This window comes from Monopterus albus, unplaced genomic scaffold (assembly GCF_001952655.1).
Source record: "Monopterus albus unplaced genomic scaffold, M_albus_1.0 scaffold311.1, whole genome shotgun sequence".
In the NCBI taxonomy this organism is placed as follows: Eukaryota; Metazoa; Chordata; class Actinopteri; order Synbranchiformes; family Synbranchidae; genus Monopterus; species Monopterus albus.
In genome coordinates this window covers 373,175-387,920 of record NW_018128191.1, presented here as the reverse complement: position 1 = coordinate 387,920, position 14,746 = coordinate 373,175, and the positions used below count along the sequence as shown (strand labels likewise).

The 14,746-nt window shown below is 43.8% G+C and overlaps 1 protein-coding gene across 1 annotated transcript in view; it reads left to right on the top strand.

Annotated features, from left to right (window-relative positions):
- dnajc10 (DnaJ (Hsp40) homolog, subfamily C, member 10) overlaps nucleotides 1-14,740 on the top strand; it is a 22,089-nt gene extending 7,349 nt beyond the window's left edge. Inside the window, exons 2-25 of the mRNA XM_020623847.1 lie at nucleotides 1,052-1,309; nucleotides 1,403-1,565; nucleotides 1,695-1,745; nucleotides 2,143-2,225; nucleotides 2,387-2,518; nucleotides 3,937-4,030; nucleotides 4,188-4,276; nucleotides 4,518-4,550; nucleotides 5,163-5,228; nucleotides 5,439-5,504; nucleotides 5,586-5,675; nucleotides 5,788-5,898; nucleotides 5,977-6,091; nucleotides 6,529-6,656; nucleotides 8,700-8,816; nucleotides 8,926-9,027; nucleotides 9,244-9,304; nucleotides 9,669-9,763; nucleotides 11,744-11,877; nucleotides 12,850-12,903; nucleotides 13,069-13,216; nucleotides 13,359-13,481; nucleotides 14,119-14,226; nucleotides 14,308-14,740. Coding sequence (XP_020479503.1) covers nucleotides 1,100-1,309; nucleotides 1,403-1,565; nucleotides 1,695-1,745; nucleotides 2,143-2,225; nucleotides 2,387-2,518; nucleotides 3,937-4,030; nucleotides 4,188-4,276; nucleotides 4,518-4,550; nucleotides 5,163-5,228; nucleotides 5,439-5,504; nucleotides 5,586-5,675; nucleotides 5,788-5,898; nucleotides 5,977-6,091; nucleotides 6,529-6,656; nucleotides 8,700-8,816; nucleotides 8,926-9,027; nucleotides 9,244-9,304; nucleotides 9,669-9,763; nucleotides 11,744-11,877; nucleotides 12,850-12,903; nucleotides 13,069-13,216; nucleotides 13,359-13,481; nucleotides 14,119-14,226; nucleotides 14,308-14,319 — 2,385 coding nt within the window. The 5' untranslated portion in view covers nucleotides 1,052-1,099 and the 3' untranslated portion in view covers nucleotides 14,320-14,740. The remainder of the gene's footprint in view (nucleotides 1-1,051; nucleotides 1,310-1,402; nucleotides 1,566-1,694; nucleotides 1,746-2,142; nucleotides 2,226-2,386; nucleotides 2,519-3,936; nucleotides 4,031-4,187; nucleotides 4,277-4,517; nucleotides 4,551-5,162; nucleotides 5,229-5,438; nucleotides 5,505-5,585; nucleotides 5,676-5,787; nucleotides 5,899-5,976; nucleotides 6,092-6,528; nucleotides 6,657-8,699; nucleotides 8,817-8,925; nucleotides 9,028-9,243; nucleotides 9,305-9,668; nucleotides 9,764-11,743; nucleotides 11,878-12,849; nucleotides 12,904-13,068; nucleotides 13,217-13,358; nucleotides 13,482-14,118; nucleotides 14,227-14,307) is intronic.
- The last annotated feature ends 6 nt before the right edge of the window (nucleotides 14,741-14,746 follow it).

Below are 14,746 nucleotides of genomic sequence, written 5' to 3'. Positions count from 1 at the left end.
TACTGAGAGCCGCAGAGGGATTAGCTCTTGGGCTAACATACACAGCAGCCAGAAACACAGCACTATGCTCTCTGGCTAGATAATAGGGCCAGCATTTCAGCAATAAAAACTCTACCTCTGGCGAACAGTGCTTATAAACAGTCCGTACATCTCCACACCATGAGTTACTTATAAACACACACACCACCTTCTTTTACCTTCCCCGAACCAGCAGTGCGATCGCTTTGATGTACACAATGTGTTTGTAGCTGAATCGTTGACTCTAGGACTCTGTCAGAAAGCCAAGTCTCAGTGAAAATTAGAGCACAGCATTCTCTGATTTCCTGTTGTGCTGTTATCCTAGCCCTTAGCTCGTCCAGTTTGTTTTCCAGAGACTGCATGTTAGCTAGGAAGAGGCTGGGTAATGGCGGTCGAGTAGCGCAAGCTTTTAGCCTAGCATGGAGTCCCCCTCGTTTGCCCTCATTGCATCTCCGTCTCGGGGTTGCTTTCCTGCTTTCAGCCTGCTCGCTTGTGCCTGGTGCTTTGGGGGCTCCCTGAGGGTGATGGTGGTTGTCATCGTCGTTGTTGTTGTTGTTGCGGGAGTGGACAATGAGTTGTAGCTCCGGTGGTATGAAACCAGTAAATTCCCAGTGGCTGTGTGAGTTGGCGATATCCAGCAATGCCTATCTGTTGTATGTTAGCAGTGCATGACGTGTGCACTGCAGAAAAAGTAAAAAAACACAAAAAAGAAGAAAACGAAGAAAACGCCGGCATTCGAGAGTGGAACGCGCAAACATGTCTGCCTCGGTGGGCGCCATGTTTCGACTTTATTATAGGAATTATTATAAAATATTGTTGTGAATCACTAGAAAAGTGTTAATTCATATGTTAACATGTGTTTTGTATTATTTACCATTAATGACGAGAATCAAAATGTGCTGTACTGGCTACCCACTGTTGATTGTACAGTTTGCATATTCTGTGATTAAACTGACATGGCTCTGTGGACTGGTCATCTACTACCAGTTCCTCACAGAACGTAAGGAATAATTTTTGTTCCTGTATGTTCCAGTTTCTCTGGTGCTATCTGGTTATTGTGGTTGTACTGGGAGGTCCGGTGATGGGGTACAGGGTTGTCCTCGGGGTTCAGCGGCCCCGTCCTGTCCAGCTCAGGCTGTTGCTGCTGCTGCTCCCCATCTTGCTGTTGGCGGTTTGGGCAGAGACCCGAGACTACTATGATCTGCTGGGAGTTAGCAGGGAGGCCACGACGAGAGAGATACGACGAGCCTTCAAGCAGCTGGCGCTCACCATGCACCCCGACAAAAACCCTGTGAGTTAGTTAGAGACACCAAACCATGAACTGAGACAGGACCACTTCACTGTACACAAAAACCTAAATGTTACTGAAAATGTTTTGTTTTAGGGTGACCCCTCAGCCCATGAGAAGTTCCTGCAGGTGAATCGAGCATATGAGGTTTTGAAGGATGAAGACCTCAGGAAGAAATATGACAAATATGGGGAAAAGGGACTGGACGAGCAGCAGGGAGGACGCTACGAGAGCTGGAACTACTACCGCTATGACTTCGGTAAGGCTCCATGCTGTACATGCAAACCATGAGGGAGATACAAGAAAACGCATCGGTCTTGTTTATGCAGTTAGTATTGAAACCATAAGAGAACATGGAAATATTTAGTTTTTTTTTTGTTCTGTCCAGGTATCTATGATGATGACTTGGAGATCATCACGTTGGACAGTGGAGATTTTGGTGAGAGTGACTATTTTCTACCTGGTCTTCTTTTCTTACCCACAGATCAACTTTGAATTTAACTTTGTAGCAAGTGAGTGCAGCTCAAAATGTGGTCATATGCAGTAATCTGAGAACAACTAGGGTGAATAAACCTTTTCAGTGCAACTATAACTTTTGTGAGTCTGTAGTTTATTTATTTTTGCTGTAATTGGATTTGTAATCTCAGTGAAGAGCAGAACAGCAGACTTGATCCAAACTTTATTTCTAATGATAAAATAATTATATTTGTCTCTCCTTAACTTTAGCCATCACTTAAGTCTTCATGTGCAGTGCCAGCATGGATATGAGGGTTATATGTGGAATAGGAGATTTGAGAGTGGACAGATAGTGATTGGTGTGTTTGTGTGTGTCACAGAGGCAGCAGTAGACTCTGGAGAGATCTGGTTCATCAACTTCTATTTCCCACGGTGTTCACACTGTCACCAGCTGGCTCCAACGGTGAGATAACTCTGACAACAATAAACCCACTCACACACATGCTAGACACAAACTAAACACACTCAGCACTCAACATACACCTGAGCTGCAGTAGTCGATTATTACTGAGCGTGAGTAAACCAGCACCTGTCTATCCTATCTCCTTCTCATCTGCCTCTCAGTGGAGGGAGTTTGCCAAGGAGATGGACGGAGTGATCAGGATCGGAGCGGTGAACTGTGGAGACAACAACCACCTGTGCAGGAGGAAAGGCATCAACAGCTACCCCAGCTTGTTTATATACAGAGCAGGACAGGTGAGTTCACAGACTGTTCACTCTTTGAGCGAACATAAAGTTAACATCACGCTGTGTTGAATTTTGGGTAAATGCACCATGTTGGTAGCATCACACCCATTATCAATAAAAGATATATCCATCAATAAGTTAATAAAAAAAAAAACTATCCCACACAGCCACATACAGTAGCAGATGCTTCAACTACGTCCAAACATCCACTTTAGTGTTCAGACTGAGCAGACAGGACAGAAATTGAATCATCTGTACTGTCTGTGTTATCTGCTGACAGCTGTTAGCGTTAGCTCCCGAACCAAGAGCTGAGATCACAGTGCAGAGTCATTGTTCAGTGTGTCGCTCTCGTAGATGGGATCTCTAGGTCTGCTATGAGTTAGCTACAGTCAGCTGACTTAATCCATCCTGAAGGACCACAGTCAGTAAAGTGAAATCTAAATGATTTAAGCATCTTTTAGCCAAACAAAACAAGAATGTATGTAAATTCAGCATGAAAACAACCTCCATGTTTACATGAATAAAATCAGCGTAACCTGCAAGCTCATCTTGTGCCAGCTCATCAGTATGCTGCTGGTCCAGGTGAAGTTCAGCTCAGGATAGTGGTTAAAGTTAACTGTCTTCATTTTCTTCTGATTGCTTCAAGGGTTTGCAGTGTTTTTTTTCTGTGGCGGCAAATATTTTGGCATGGTGGTGCGCCGCTCAGAAAAGTGGAAACACTGTGTTCATGAATTTGTCATCCCACAACATCTTAACTGTTTCTCACTTTATATTAGGTTTATATATCTGTTGTATTTCCAGTCCAGACAATGTTTATTATGAATAGAATCACAGCAGATGTTACTCTGTCCATCTCTTTCTCTCGGTAAATGCTGAAAAAACACCTTCAGGTTGTTTATCAACTATAATATAAAAAAATAAGTGTAGAATTTAGGGTGGAACAGTGATTAGCACTGTTGCCTCACAGTAAGAAGGGTCTGGGTTTGAGCCCCGGCTGACCTGGGGCCTTTCTGTGTGTGCTCCGGCTTCCTCCCACAGTCCAGAGACATGCAGTTTAGGTTGACTGGTGACGCTACATTGACTGTATGAATGGGTGTGTGTGTGTGTGTGGCTGCTTGTCTATGTGTCAGCTCTGTGACAGACTGGCAACCTGTCCAGGGTGGACCCTGCCTCTGGCCCAGTGTCAGCTGGGATTGGCTCCAACATGAATTTTACTGTAAGATTGTCTAGAACATGACCTTTACTCACAGGCACCAAAGACTCAGTGGATACACCGACAGTGAACCCCAGAGACAGACTGTGTCGCCTGCTTTTCTTTTCTTGTCCATCATGTACGTTACACGTCTTCAGGCTGTATAAAACTGCCCTGACGTCTTGGCATCAGAGCAGTCTGGTTCAGTTATCACTAACACTTTGTCTGTTTGTAGAGACCAGAGAAGTTTAATGGGGAGCGTACTAAAGACAACTTGGTCCGCTTCTCCATGCAGTTTATCACAACAACTGTCACTCAGCTCTGGCAAGGTAAAGCACCATCACTTATGGTTATGTTTAGCTTGGGCCCAGACATCTGAATCACTGTGCTGACAAATTTCCAGCAATTCAGTTTGCTGATAAGGCTAGTTTATATCACTCTGTGTGATCTAATCTGTGGTTGTGTGTGTGTTTTTTTTTTTTTAAGGTAACGTGTTCAGCGAGATAGAGAGTGCATTCTCAGCAGGGCTCGGCTGGCTGATCACCTTCTGCTCCGACACTGGAGGTAATACGCATGTGTTTAGGCCTGAAAGTGTGATTGTCAGTGGAAACATTCAGTTATACTCTGCACATCACTCATGCATACGTATAAATGTTGTACATCACATCATCACACCTGTGACTGTGTCTCTACATGTTTGTGAGAAGAGGCAGACATGTGAATGTACACATTTTCTACCACAGAGGACACCGGTCGATCTTGTCTACTCAGTCATGTGCTACTAATGTGCTGTCTGTTTATCCGGCCCTCTTTCAGCCAATAACAAGACAGAAGCTATCAGGAATGCTGGTGAGAACACAGTCACAGTATTATCACAGGGTTTCCCACAGCTGTTTGCAGCTGAACCCGACTGCATAGTCCTGACAAACATCTGACTCCTCTGATCAATCAGGGCCACACATTCTTGGCTTAATTAGTAATTAAAACAGCATGTTGCTGTGTTGGGTAATTGACACTTAACCTTTGGAGTTTTTACACGTGTTGAGTTTTTGCAAACTCAGCAATGAATGTCTGAGGTACAAACTCACCGGTAGATGTTGACCAGCTGGGTTTGTGTTTAATGGTATAGTTGGACATTTTGAGAAATATGTGTGTATCTGACTTGTCAGCACAAGGTAGATAAGGTGACGGATAACAATACACAATACCTTACAAACCATGAGAATCCCTTTGTAGTATTTTTCTACTTGTATCACTTCAGTGAGTAAAGTACATCCAAGATTACAGAGTGTCAGTTTGACACACAGCACCTGCACCAACTAGTCTTGTGAGGAAACTGTGCTTTTAGCAGTAATTATTCAAGCAGTATTTGTATTAGGATTACTATTTTTACTGACAATGAGTTCTACTGGTTTGGTCGAAATCATACAAAGAATTTCTGAGCTGTGTGCGTGCATGCAGGATGGTCTGGTTAAGGTGGGATGGATGGACTGCACCACACAGAAAGAGCTCTGTGCCAGCTTCCAGGTAAGACTTGGCAACACTGAGTACTACCTACTTCTACTACTACTACTACTACTTGGATGTTGCTCTTCGGTCCCCCCCGATCGTTTTTGTGAGCCAGGTTTTTGTTTCTGATCTCAGTAGTAGTAGTCGTAGCAGTAGTAGTGTATTATTTTTTGCAGTACTAGTATGGTAATGTGTAAACTAATGTGTAATCCTTCTGTTATTCATCAGGTGACCAGTGGAGCGACTGCCTTGTTCCCACCTGGAAGTTCTTTGGATCAGCAGGGCAGCGTACTGGTACAGAACACCTTACATGTGGACAGTGTAGTACTGTCTGTTGTAGTACTACAGTGCTGACTCAGTGTGCATGTGTTGCAGTGGCTGAATACTCTGGACAGTAAAGAGATTTACAGTCAGGTCATCAGCCATCTGCCTGATCTGGAGCTGCTGACCACTGACACCTTCCAGGTACACACACTAAAAATACTCAGATATACTCTACAGCTCTCAGGTGTAAATCACACTACAGTACATGTTAAACTATAGTAGCTTTTGATTATATGCACCTTCTTTTCTCCAGAGGAAACTGGCCCGTCATCGCTGGCTGGTCAGTTTTACCTTTGGAGACAGAAGCACCTCCTCCAACGAGTACAAGAAGCTGCAAGCTTTCCTCAGAAGTGACCACATACAGGTGCCTGTCTGTCTGCATGTCCCAGTCTGTGTGCCTGCCTCTGTGTCTGACTGACTGACTGTCTGACTGTGTCTTCAGGTTGGCAGAGTAGACTGTACAGCAGATTCAGAGTTGTGTCAGTCGCTCTACATCCACAAACGTTGTGTGGCCGTCTTCAAAGGACTGGGAATCCATGACTTTGAGATCCACCACGGTCAGTGCTGTAGCTTACCTGTGGAGTGAAACAAAGACAGGACATTTTTTCACTAACCGATGTCTTCATCCTGGGGATTTGATCATTCTCATGGATGTGGATTCAGATTTTATAAAATGTTTTCCAGCCTCACAGTTGTTTTAATTATTAATTTGGCTGCTATTTTCTTAATTAACTAACCAGTCGTTTGATCTTAAAGGTGAAATCTTCAGATCTTTTTTGTTTGATCAGCAGTTCAACACTTAAAGATACTGCATTCAGGTTTCTATCACATGAGACTAAGCGAAACAACACGTGTTGCCATTTGAGAAGCTTCTGGCATTTTGGTTAAAATTGACTTCAATGACAAAGTTTCATTTTAGTTTTGTTAATTCACTAATTGATGAATCGATGAACTAATCAGCCTCAATCTGTCTGGAACTTGTGTCCGTTTATAGGTAAAGATGTGTTGTACAACATCGTGGGGTTTGCGAGGGACAGTGTCCGGGCCTATGTGACAACACTGAGGCCTGACAACTTCCCTTCGGACAGAAAGGAGCCTTGGCTGGTCGACTTCTTCGCTCCGGTTTGTAACCAGCTACGTTTAATCAGAGGACTGAGTGAAACATGCACACAGTCTGGTGTAGACTTGTTTCTCCTGCTCAGGTTGTGACTCCATTGTTACATGATGATGATATTTACAGTAGTTCTGTTACTGAGATCAGCAGACAAAAGGATAAGGATAATCACCTTTATATTTGACGCAAATTTTAACTTTGATAGATTAAGTCCATGGTAAAAATGAGCTTCTACCAGTTAAGATTGTTAGCTAAGGTAAAACCATTCTTGTCTTGTACTGATTTAGAGAAAGCCATTCATGCCTTTGTGACCTCCCGGCTTGATTAATGTAACGCCCTCTATGCCGGCTTGTCCCCGTCATTGTCTAGGCTTCAGCTGGTCTATAATGCAGCTGCCCGTTTGCTCACAAACACTCGTCGGCATCACCCCAGTCTTTGTGTCTCTCCATTGGCTACCTGTAAAATGGAGAGTGGAGTTCAAGATCTTGCTCTATGTTTTCAAAGCCGTACACAGCCTTGCCCCTGTGTACTTATCGGACCTCCTGTCCAGATATGTCCCTCGTAGAACTCTACGGTCGTCAGGCCACCTCGCCCTTGTTGTCCCTTCTTCACATTATAAGAAATGGGGAGGTCGCGCTTTTGCCGTGTATGGCCCTAGATTGTGGAACTCCTTATCCTTAGATGTACGCTCTATAACTGAGCTGGTACCTTTCAAGTCAGCTCTAGCACTTTGTGCTCCTTGAGCTGGAAAGTGCTTTATAAATATTATTTATTGGCCAAGTATGTTACACACAAGGAATTTGTTTCCGGTACAGAACCGATGGCGCCATCTGTGGCACCACCTCAACCGATGGCTCTAACCATCGGGGGCAATGGGGGGGGTTCAGTGTCTTGCCCAAGGACACTTTGACACGTGGACTGCCAGCACCGAGATTCGAACCTTCAACCTTCTGGTTGGGAGATGACTGCTCTACCCACTGTACCACTGTCACTAACTCTGTGTGTGTGGGGTATGTGTTTGCAATTGATTTACCCATGGAGACACGTGCTTCATCTGTGTCAGTCCATCCACTTTCCCTTAAAAATGGTGGACCAGATATCAAAATACATATCCAGTCATCTTAGAAGCGTAGACACCAATCTCTGACTTGATATCGTTCAGTGGTTGAACCAGACCTGTGGTTTTTTGTGACCATGGAAGCACAGGAACAGGAGCTAATATCTCATAGTACACCTTACTGCTCATAAGTAAACAGGTGAGCTGCCACGTCATTACTGATAAGAGTGACTAAACCTAAGATTGTTTTATATGTCACACTCTTGCCATTTGAAGACTCAGCCTGGCTGTGCTCCCTGTTTACCTTCAGGGTTGGTGATGGTGTCACACCTGTAACACAAACAGTGACAGATGCTGCAAGGCAGGCAGGAGTGAGCTACTGTTGCACAGCTTTATAGTACAGTGGCAGCTGGAGTTAACTGCACTCAGGGCAGAGCATGTAAAGTCCTGTGTTTTTAATGCTAAACGTGCCTATAAGCTTCAGAGATGAGTCAAGAAAGAGCCTGAAACTTTGTACAGATGGGTGATCAGTGAAAAGAGCAGTCTCCTCCAGGGTGACAGTGCCCCCGTCCACAGGACAGGAGGGGGTCACTGACTGGTCTGATGAGGATGACCAGGATGTGAATCAGACGCTGTGGCCTTCCCGGTCACCAGGTCTCAGTCCAGTTGAATAGCTAATGGGAGATGTTGGAGGGACTTGTTAGACAGCGTCTCCACCACCATCATCAAAACACCACATGAGGGAACATCTGCTGGAAGAACGGTGTTCATCCCTCCAGGAGAGTCCAGAGACTTGGAGAGTCAGTGCCAAGGTGAAGGTGTTCTGGTGGCACATGGTGGCCCAGCACCTCACTGGGACTCTGTGTGTTGCTTTTTCTTTCACCTGTCATGAGTGGAACGGGGTTTTTTGTCCTCCGGCTGTAACAAAGAGCTGGCCATACATTAAAGCCGACGTTTGTGACATGACCTACTAAAATGTTACCTTCCTGTGCAGTGGTGTCCTCCGTGCCGAGCTTTACTGCCTGAATTGAGAAAAGCGTCCATCCATTTGGCTGGACAGATGAAATTTGGCACTTTGGACTGTACCATTCACCACAGCCTCTGCTCCATGGTAAACACATACTAGCATGCATAATATTGTACCATTAATTATAAGGTGGAGATGGGTACATACTATAGCACAGACAGGTTGATCACTTTTCTTTCCCTCTGCGTATCAGTATAACATTCAGGCGTATCCGACGACGAAGATTTTCAATGGTTCTTCTGTTCATGAATACGAAGGACAACATTCAGCTGATGGCATCCTGGAGTTCATACAGGTAGTACTGCTTAAAATGCTGCTTAAACACAATGATACCACATAATATACACAACCCCCACAAATGAATGATAAGACTTATCAGGTAACAAACAGCACAGAAGAGGAAACGGCTCTCTGCTGGTTTTTGTCTTCGCCCTCTGTGCTGCTCAGACACCTTGGCATCACTGTGGTCTGACTGTGTTCAGGACAAAATGGCTTTTCTCCATCTCTCCAGGATCTGGTCAATCCGTCTGTGGTGGTCCTGGATCCTTCCAGCTTCACTGAGAAAGTCAAAGGTAAAGCTAGTCCTAACACCACAGATCTGGTACTGACATCTAGATTTGGGGCTGATTACACAGAAAGACTAAATTCAACCGATTGTGTAAAATCATAAGTACTGTTACCACTAAAACACACAATATATATTGTGGAGTAATGAGAGCAACACTACAATAACACTGAATCTTTGGTTGAAAATACTACTCTTTGTTCAGAAATAGCCCGGAGGACAGGAGGATGGTTAGAGGTCACATTTTTGTGTGGTTGTTAAACTCTTCTCTAACTTGATAGCTGTACTTTCTAGTTCTACCCCTGTTACTCTTGTTACTGCGCAGGTAACATTTCTGTCCTCTGTTTTCTCCTGCCCTCTGCTGGTTGCAGGTCGAGCTGAAGGGCAGATCTGGGCGGTGGATTTCTACGCTCCATGGTGTGGTCCCTGTCAGGCGCTGATGCCAGAGTGGAGACGCATGGCCAGGGTACAGTGCACAGTGTAGTGGCTACAGTTACTTTGTACACACCATACTGAGACTAGGGCTGGGAGGTGACCCCAGAAATAAATCAATAATTGTCTGTATCTTTAAAGTGCCCATGGCTGCTCAATTTGCTCGTTTCCAGCCATTTACAGTAATCTTGGGTTTAATCTTGGGTACCTCTAGATTAGCTCGGCACCCCCAGAACTCCAAATAGTTTGTCATTTTTTTCAGAATAATAAATCCAAACGGCTTCATCCTTAAAACCAGAGGATAGTTTGTGAACTCCTGCTGCTGATGTTGTTGCAAGTGAACAGCGCAACGAACTGCGACGGCAATAATTAATATGATAATTTCTCCTCTATAGACAGGTAAACAGTGGTATATGTACCGATGAAAAGTGATGTAACACTAAACAAAGCAGGTAACTGAGAAACATAACTGAGAGTCATAATGCAGACATCGTAACTTCTCCAGCCTTACAACAATTCTCTAACGTTACAGAAACAAGGCATTAACAAACACGCAACATGTTTTTTATAAACTTACCGTTAAGTCCCTGTTATGGCCGGGCGGCGTGTGTATGGTGTGGACCCCAATAGCAGACAGACTAGAGGAAGGGGAACTAAAGAAAGCAGTTTATTGCACAAACAAGAACAGAACCTCATAGAAACACGGGAAAGAACAGAACGAGGACACAGCTGCTGTAACTTGCTGCCACTCTGCACGGCGAATGCGTAGTAACAAAGAACACTTACTCTTAAATTAAAAAGTTACATAAAGGTAACAAAGCTTTGGGACCGATACGCACAAGGATTATAAAAGTAGCATCATCAGAACGTTACATTTTACACAGCACAAATAAGCAAATCAAAGGCACCTAAAAACAGGGCAGAGCAGCACTGGAGAGAATCAGGAACAGCAGTAGAGACTAAACAACCAGGAAATCAAGAACAATTGATCCCACAATGGGGGAAAGAAACCTGTGTTTCAGGCATGAGGATCTATCTAACCCTAACTACTCAAAAATACCTAAAGCCGGGCAATGTACAGTATTTGAGAGAGATCAGGAACAAGATATTACACATGAGTCTATTTACAATGCATTTCACACCCAGGAGCTGAAATATTGCACCACAGTAGATTAATGCATAGTCCATCATAATTTCACTTATCACTGCAGTGATGTGTTGTACAGTCTGATTGCTGTGGGGAGGAACGACCTGTGGTAACGCTCCTTCTTACAGCAGTAGTAGAAACATCACTCCTGTCAAGTACCTCCAAGGTCGATAAATCCAACTGGTGGTCGCTGCGTCTTCCCCCACATGACCACATACAGTCCCAAAGTAGTGAAATAATTCCAATAGATCATGTAGCACCGACAATAACATCATGGGTCATTAGAATCTTCTCATTAACCAGCAACACATCACATGAGGCAGAAACACTGCAAAACAACCAGGTACTGTGCTCCGGGGGAGTCCAGCGTTGATGAGCTGACCACTAACCACAGTGGTGGCTTCACAGACTGACTGCTTGTAGGTTAGACCTGGTCAGGTAAAACAGTGAGTCCCTGTACAGGAACGTTCCCAGACATGCAGTAACCTCAGACCCTGTGTTTTTCTCCACATCCTCTGGTCACAGTGCAGCAGCAGGAGGGAAAATATATTCATAAAACTAGGAGCAGTTGAAAAATTCCACTTTTACAATGGCACTGTGGATGTTTTTTTAATTATTATTATTAAGCTTTATTGAAAACATGCATGACAAACAAGGCAGTGTAACATTTTGCCAATATGGAGGGGACATCGGTGGATGTCAGGCAAGTTCACATGAACTTTAACCCTTATAAATATACTATATATAGCAAGGAGGCTAATGTCAGCATGGCTGGTTGAACATAAGACAGAAGGTGTGTATCGTTACTGCTGCTACTGATCAGTATTATCTGACATGTGTGCCCTTTTGCTGTCTCTACCTGTCCAGATGCTGTCGGGTCAGATCCTGGTGGGCTCAGTTGATTGTCAGCGGTTTCAGTCGCTCTGTCAGAGTCAGAGTGTGAGGGCCTACCCTGAAATACGATTGTATCCCAGCAACACACAGCAGCCAGAGCGCTACATGTATGTACCATACTTCAAAGTGCTCCTACTCAAGAAATTGGGTTATATACTGTGCACAACCGGATGTGTTAGGAAATGCCACAGATTCAGTCCGCACTGGACCATATGTGAGGGCCGTCACAGGCCCATTTACAGCTGTCAGTGTTAGCAGAGACTACAGTAGTGTAGGTTTATACACTTCACTAACAGTGTCACACATAATCACACTGACTGACTTAACACTAAATGCTGCAGGTGTAATCGCATCACTGCATAAGCTGTTATTTGGGTAAAGCCTCATTTGATTGCTTCAGCGCTTGCCTGAGAATAATCATGTCTTTAGGTTTTCTGCTAGTATCTAATTAATTAATTAATTAATGGTTGTATGTAGCTAGACTTTAATATTACAGTGAAGAACATTTGCCAGAATGACCCTGAATTATGCCTTATTGGGTCTAATCAATATTTTTGTCTTTATATTTTACTTGTATTGATGAAGGTAATTGCAGTACTTGTGTTTTTTTATATTCTTTCAGCTGACTGTTTTGATATTGCCATTTGGTTCACTCTTAGCGCTCTGACAGCAGCTGTTTTAAGCAATAAAACAAACCTCTACAAAACACTGTTAGAGATTATCTGGTGGACATGTCTGCTGAGTATGTGAGTAAGCAGCTGTTTGCTATTCAGTTCAACTTGAAAGGTGATATGTCAATATTGCATTTACAGCTTGTTTTTGCTGGCTCCCAACTGACCAGAAACAAAAAGAAACATCAGTTTTTGCTGGTTTAAGAACAATAAAGCAGTGATTAGGTGCAGAGTTACTTATGGTTCTATATTAGGTCCCTGTGTATTCCCAACACATGCTCCATGAACACACAGATCCATCTGAATGGGAGAGTTAGCATCATTTTAATGTTAAGTCAGAATGAGTTACTGTCCTGTTCACTTAGCTTGTTGGTTGATATATTGATTTGTCAGTGTCTGTCTCCGTAGGACTTACAACGGTTGGCACAGAGATGCTCGTTCACTGAAGACATGGGCACTAAGGTGAGATGCAACTGCTTTTTCTCTTTCTTAATGTTGCTTTTGTATCGACTGTACTTTTCTCTTTCTTTCTAGTTGTTCTCTTTATCAGTGAATCACTGTTTTGGTTAACGTGAAGTCTTACAGATGCAGTACATGTGTAGTTGTCCTAACATCATGTGTATACAGTTCTTTACCCAGAGTGTCGGTGGACCTGACTCCAGACTCCTTCAGGTCTCTGGTTCTGTTGGGTCAGGATGACTGGGTCCTGGATTTTTATGCCCCCTGGTGTGGACCCTGTCAAACCTTTGCGCCAGAATTTGAGGTCCTGGCTCGGGTGAGCCTCTTTGTTACTGTCTGTGGTTCCTGTCAGCTGCAGCCTATTAGAGACAACAGACATGAAACGTGTGTACATATATATCTATGTTTTTAAAGGTGTTTTTCAGGCTCTTACAACAATGTTTCTGTGTGACTGACAGATTCTTAAAGGGGAGGTTCGAGCAGGGAAGGTCGACTGTCAGGCTCACTATCAGACCTGTCAGTCAGCTGGAATCACCGCCTACCCAACCGTCAGGTTTTACCCGCACCTGGGAACAAGGAGGGTGAGGACAAATTCAGGAAGCAGCAACATTTTCAGAGAAATAAAGGGCTTCACCAGTTAGTTATCTTAGCAGAACATCAGAATGACACAGCATTAAACCAACCACATAACAGCATCAACTGTCGGCAGTCTTTCATGCTATAATGTCCCTGCATACGTTGCTGAAGTAGTCTGGTCAACGTTTAATTTCACTTTTGCCATTTTTGGTGATTTAGCCCACTTCAAATGTGCTGAGTTGAGCCCAGCTGTGAACACACGGGCCTCCTCTGTGTTCTCACAGCAGGCCAATCCAAGCCAGCCTCCTCGCTCAGATTAACTATGTAAAATTAGTCGCTCAGCATACGCAGCTGTGCTGGTGAGATTTCTGTGAGCACTTCTGTGTTTATTACAGCTGTGCTTTTATTGTGAAGCAGTTATAGTAAACCAACTTTGGTGACCAACACTGCACTTTCTGTGAGTTCTTCACAATAAAAGCCACCCTGTAGGATGCTTTTAATGTGACATGCGAGCATTAGAAAATGTCGTACTAGCTTCAGCAGTAAGTAAACACACCTCTGATGTGGCTGTACAGTTTTTGAATCCAGTGTAGGAATCTTGGATTTCTCCACATGTGAAACTCTACATGTTTATGTTGACAGTATGAACGTGGCGGGGAATACATCAATAGCCGAGACGCTAACGTGATCGCTGACACCATCAGGCAGCAACTACAACATCTGTCACCACGGTTACGCAACAAACCAAAGGTTACTGTCTGTTTACATCTAATTCAAGCACAAACGGTTCTGTGAAAGACAAAAGTGTGATGTCCGTCTTTGTCTCCGCAGGATGAGCTCTGACGATCTCGGGGTTGTGCCATGAGACAGGCCAGCAGTCCGATGGGTCGTGGAGGGACAGAGGTGGATTTGATTGGTCCAAGGATCAGTCTGTTAACACTCCTAGATAACACAGACAGACATAAGGACACTAAATGCTGTGTTGAATGTATTGAACACTTCTGCCTTGTTTTCATTTGTTTAATTTTGTCTCCATTGTTTGTATTTACTCTATGAAGTAAGGCTGTGGGACACTGTACAGTACAATATCTGAGACCACAAGACATTTCATAACACCACCCAGGGCTCTGGGAAATTTTAAGAGACATTTTTCTCAATTTGACATTTACACCAGACATTTTATGAAGAAGAGAACGAAGTTACAGAATCTTCTCTTATTCACTTTACATGTAGGCTTGAGCATCCTTTGTATCCTTTACAGTGGGAGTGC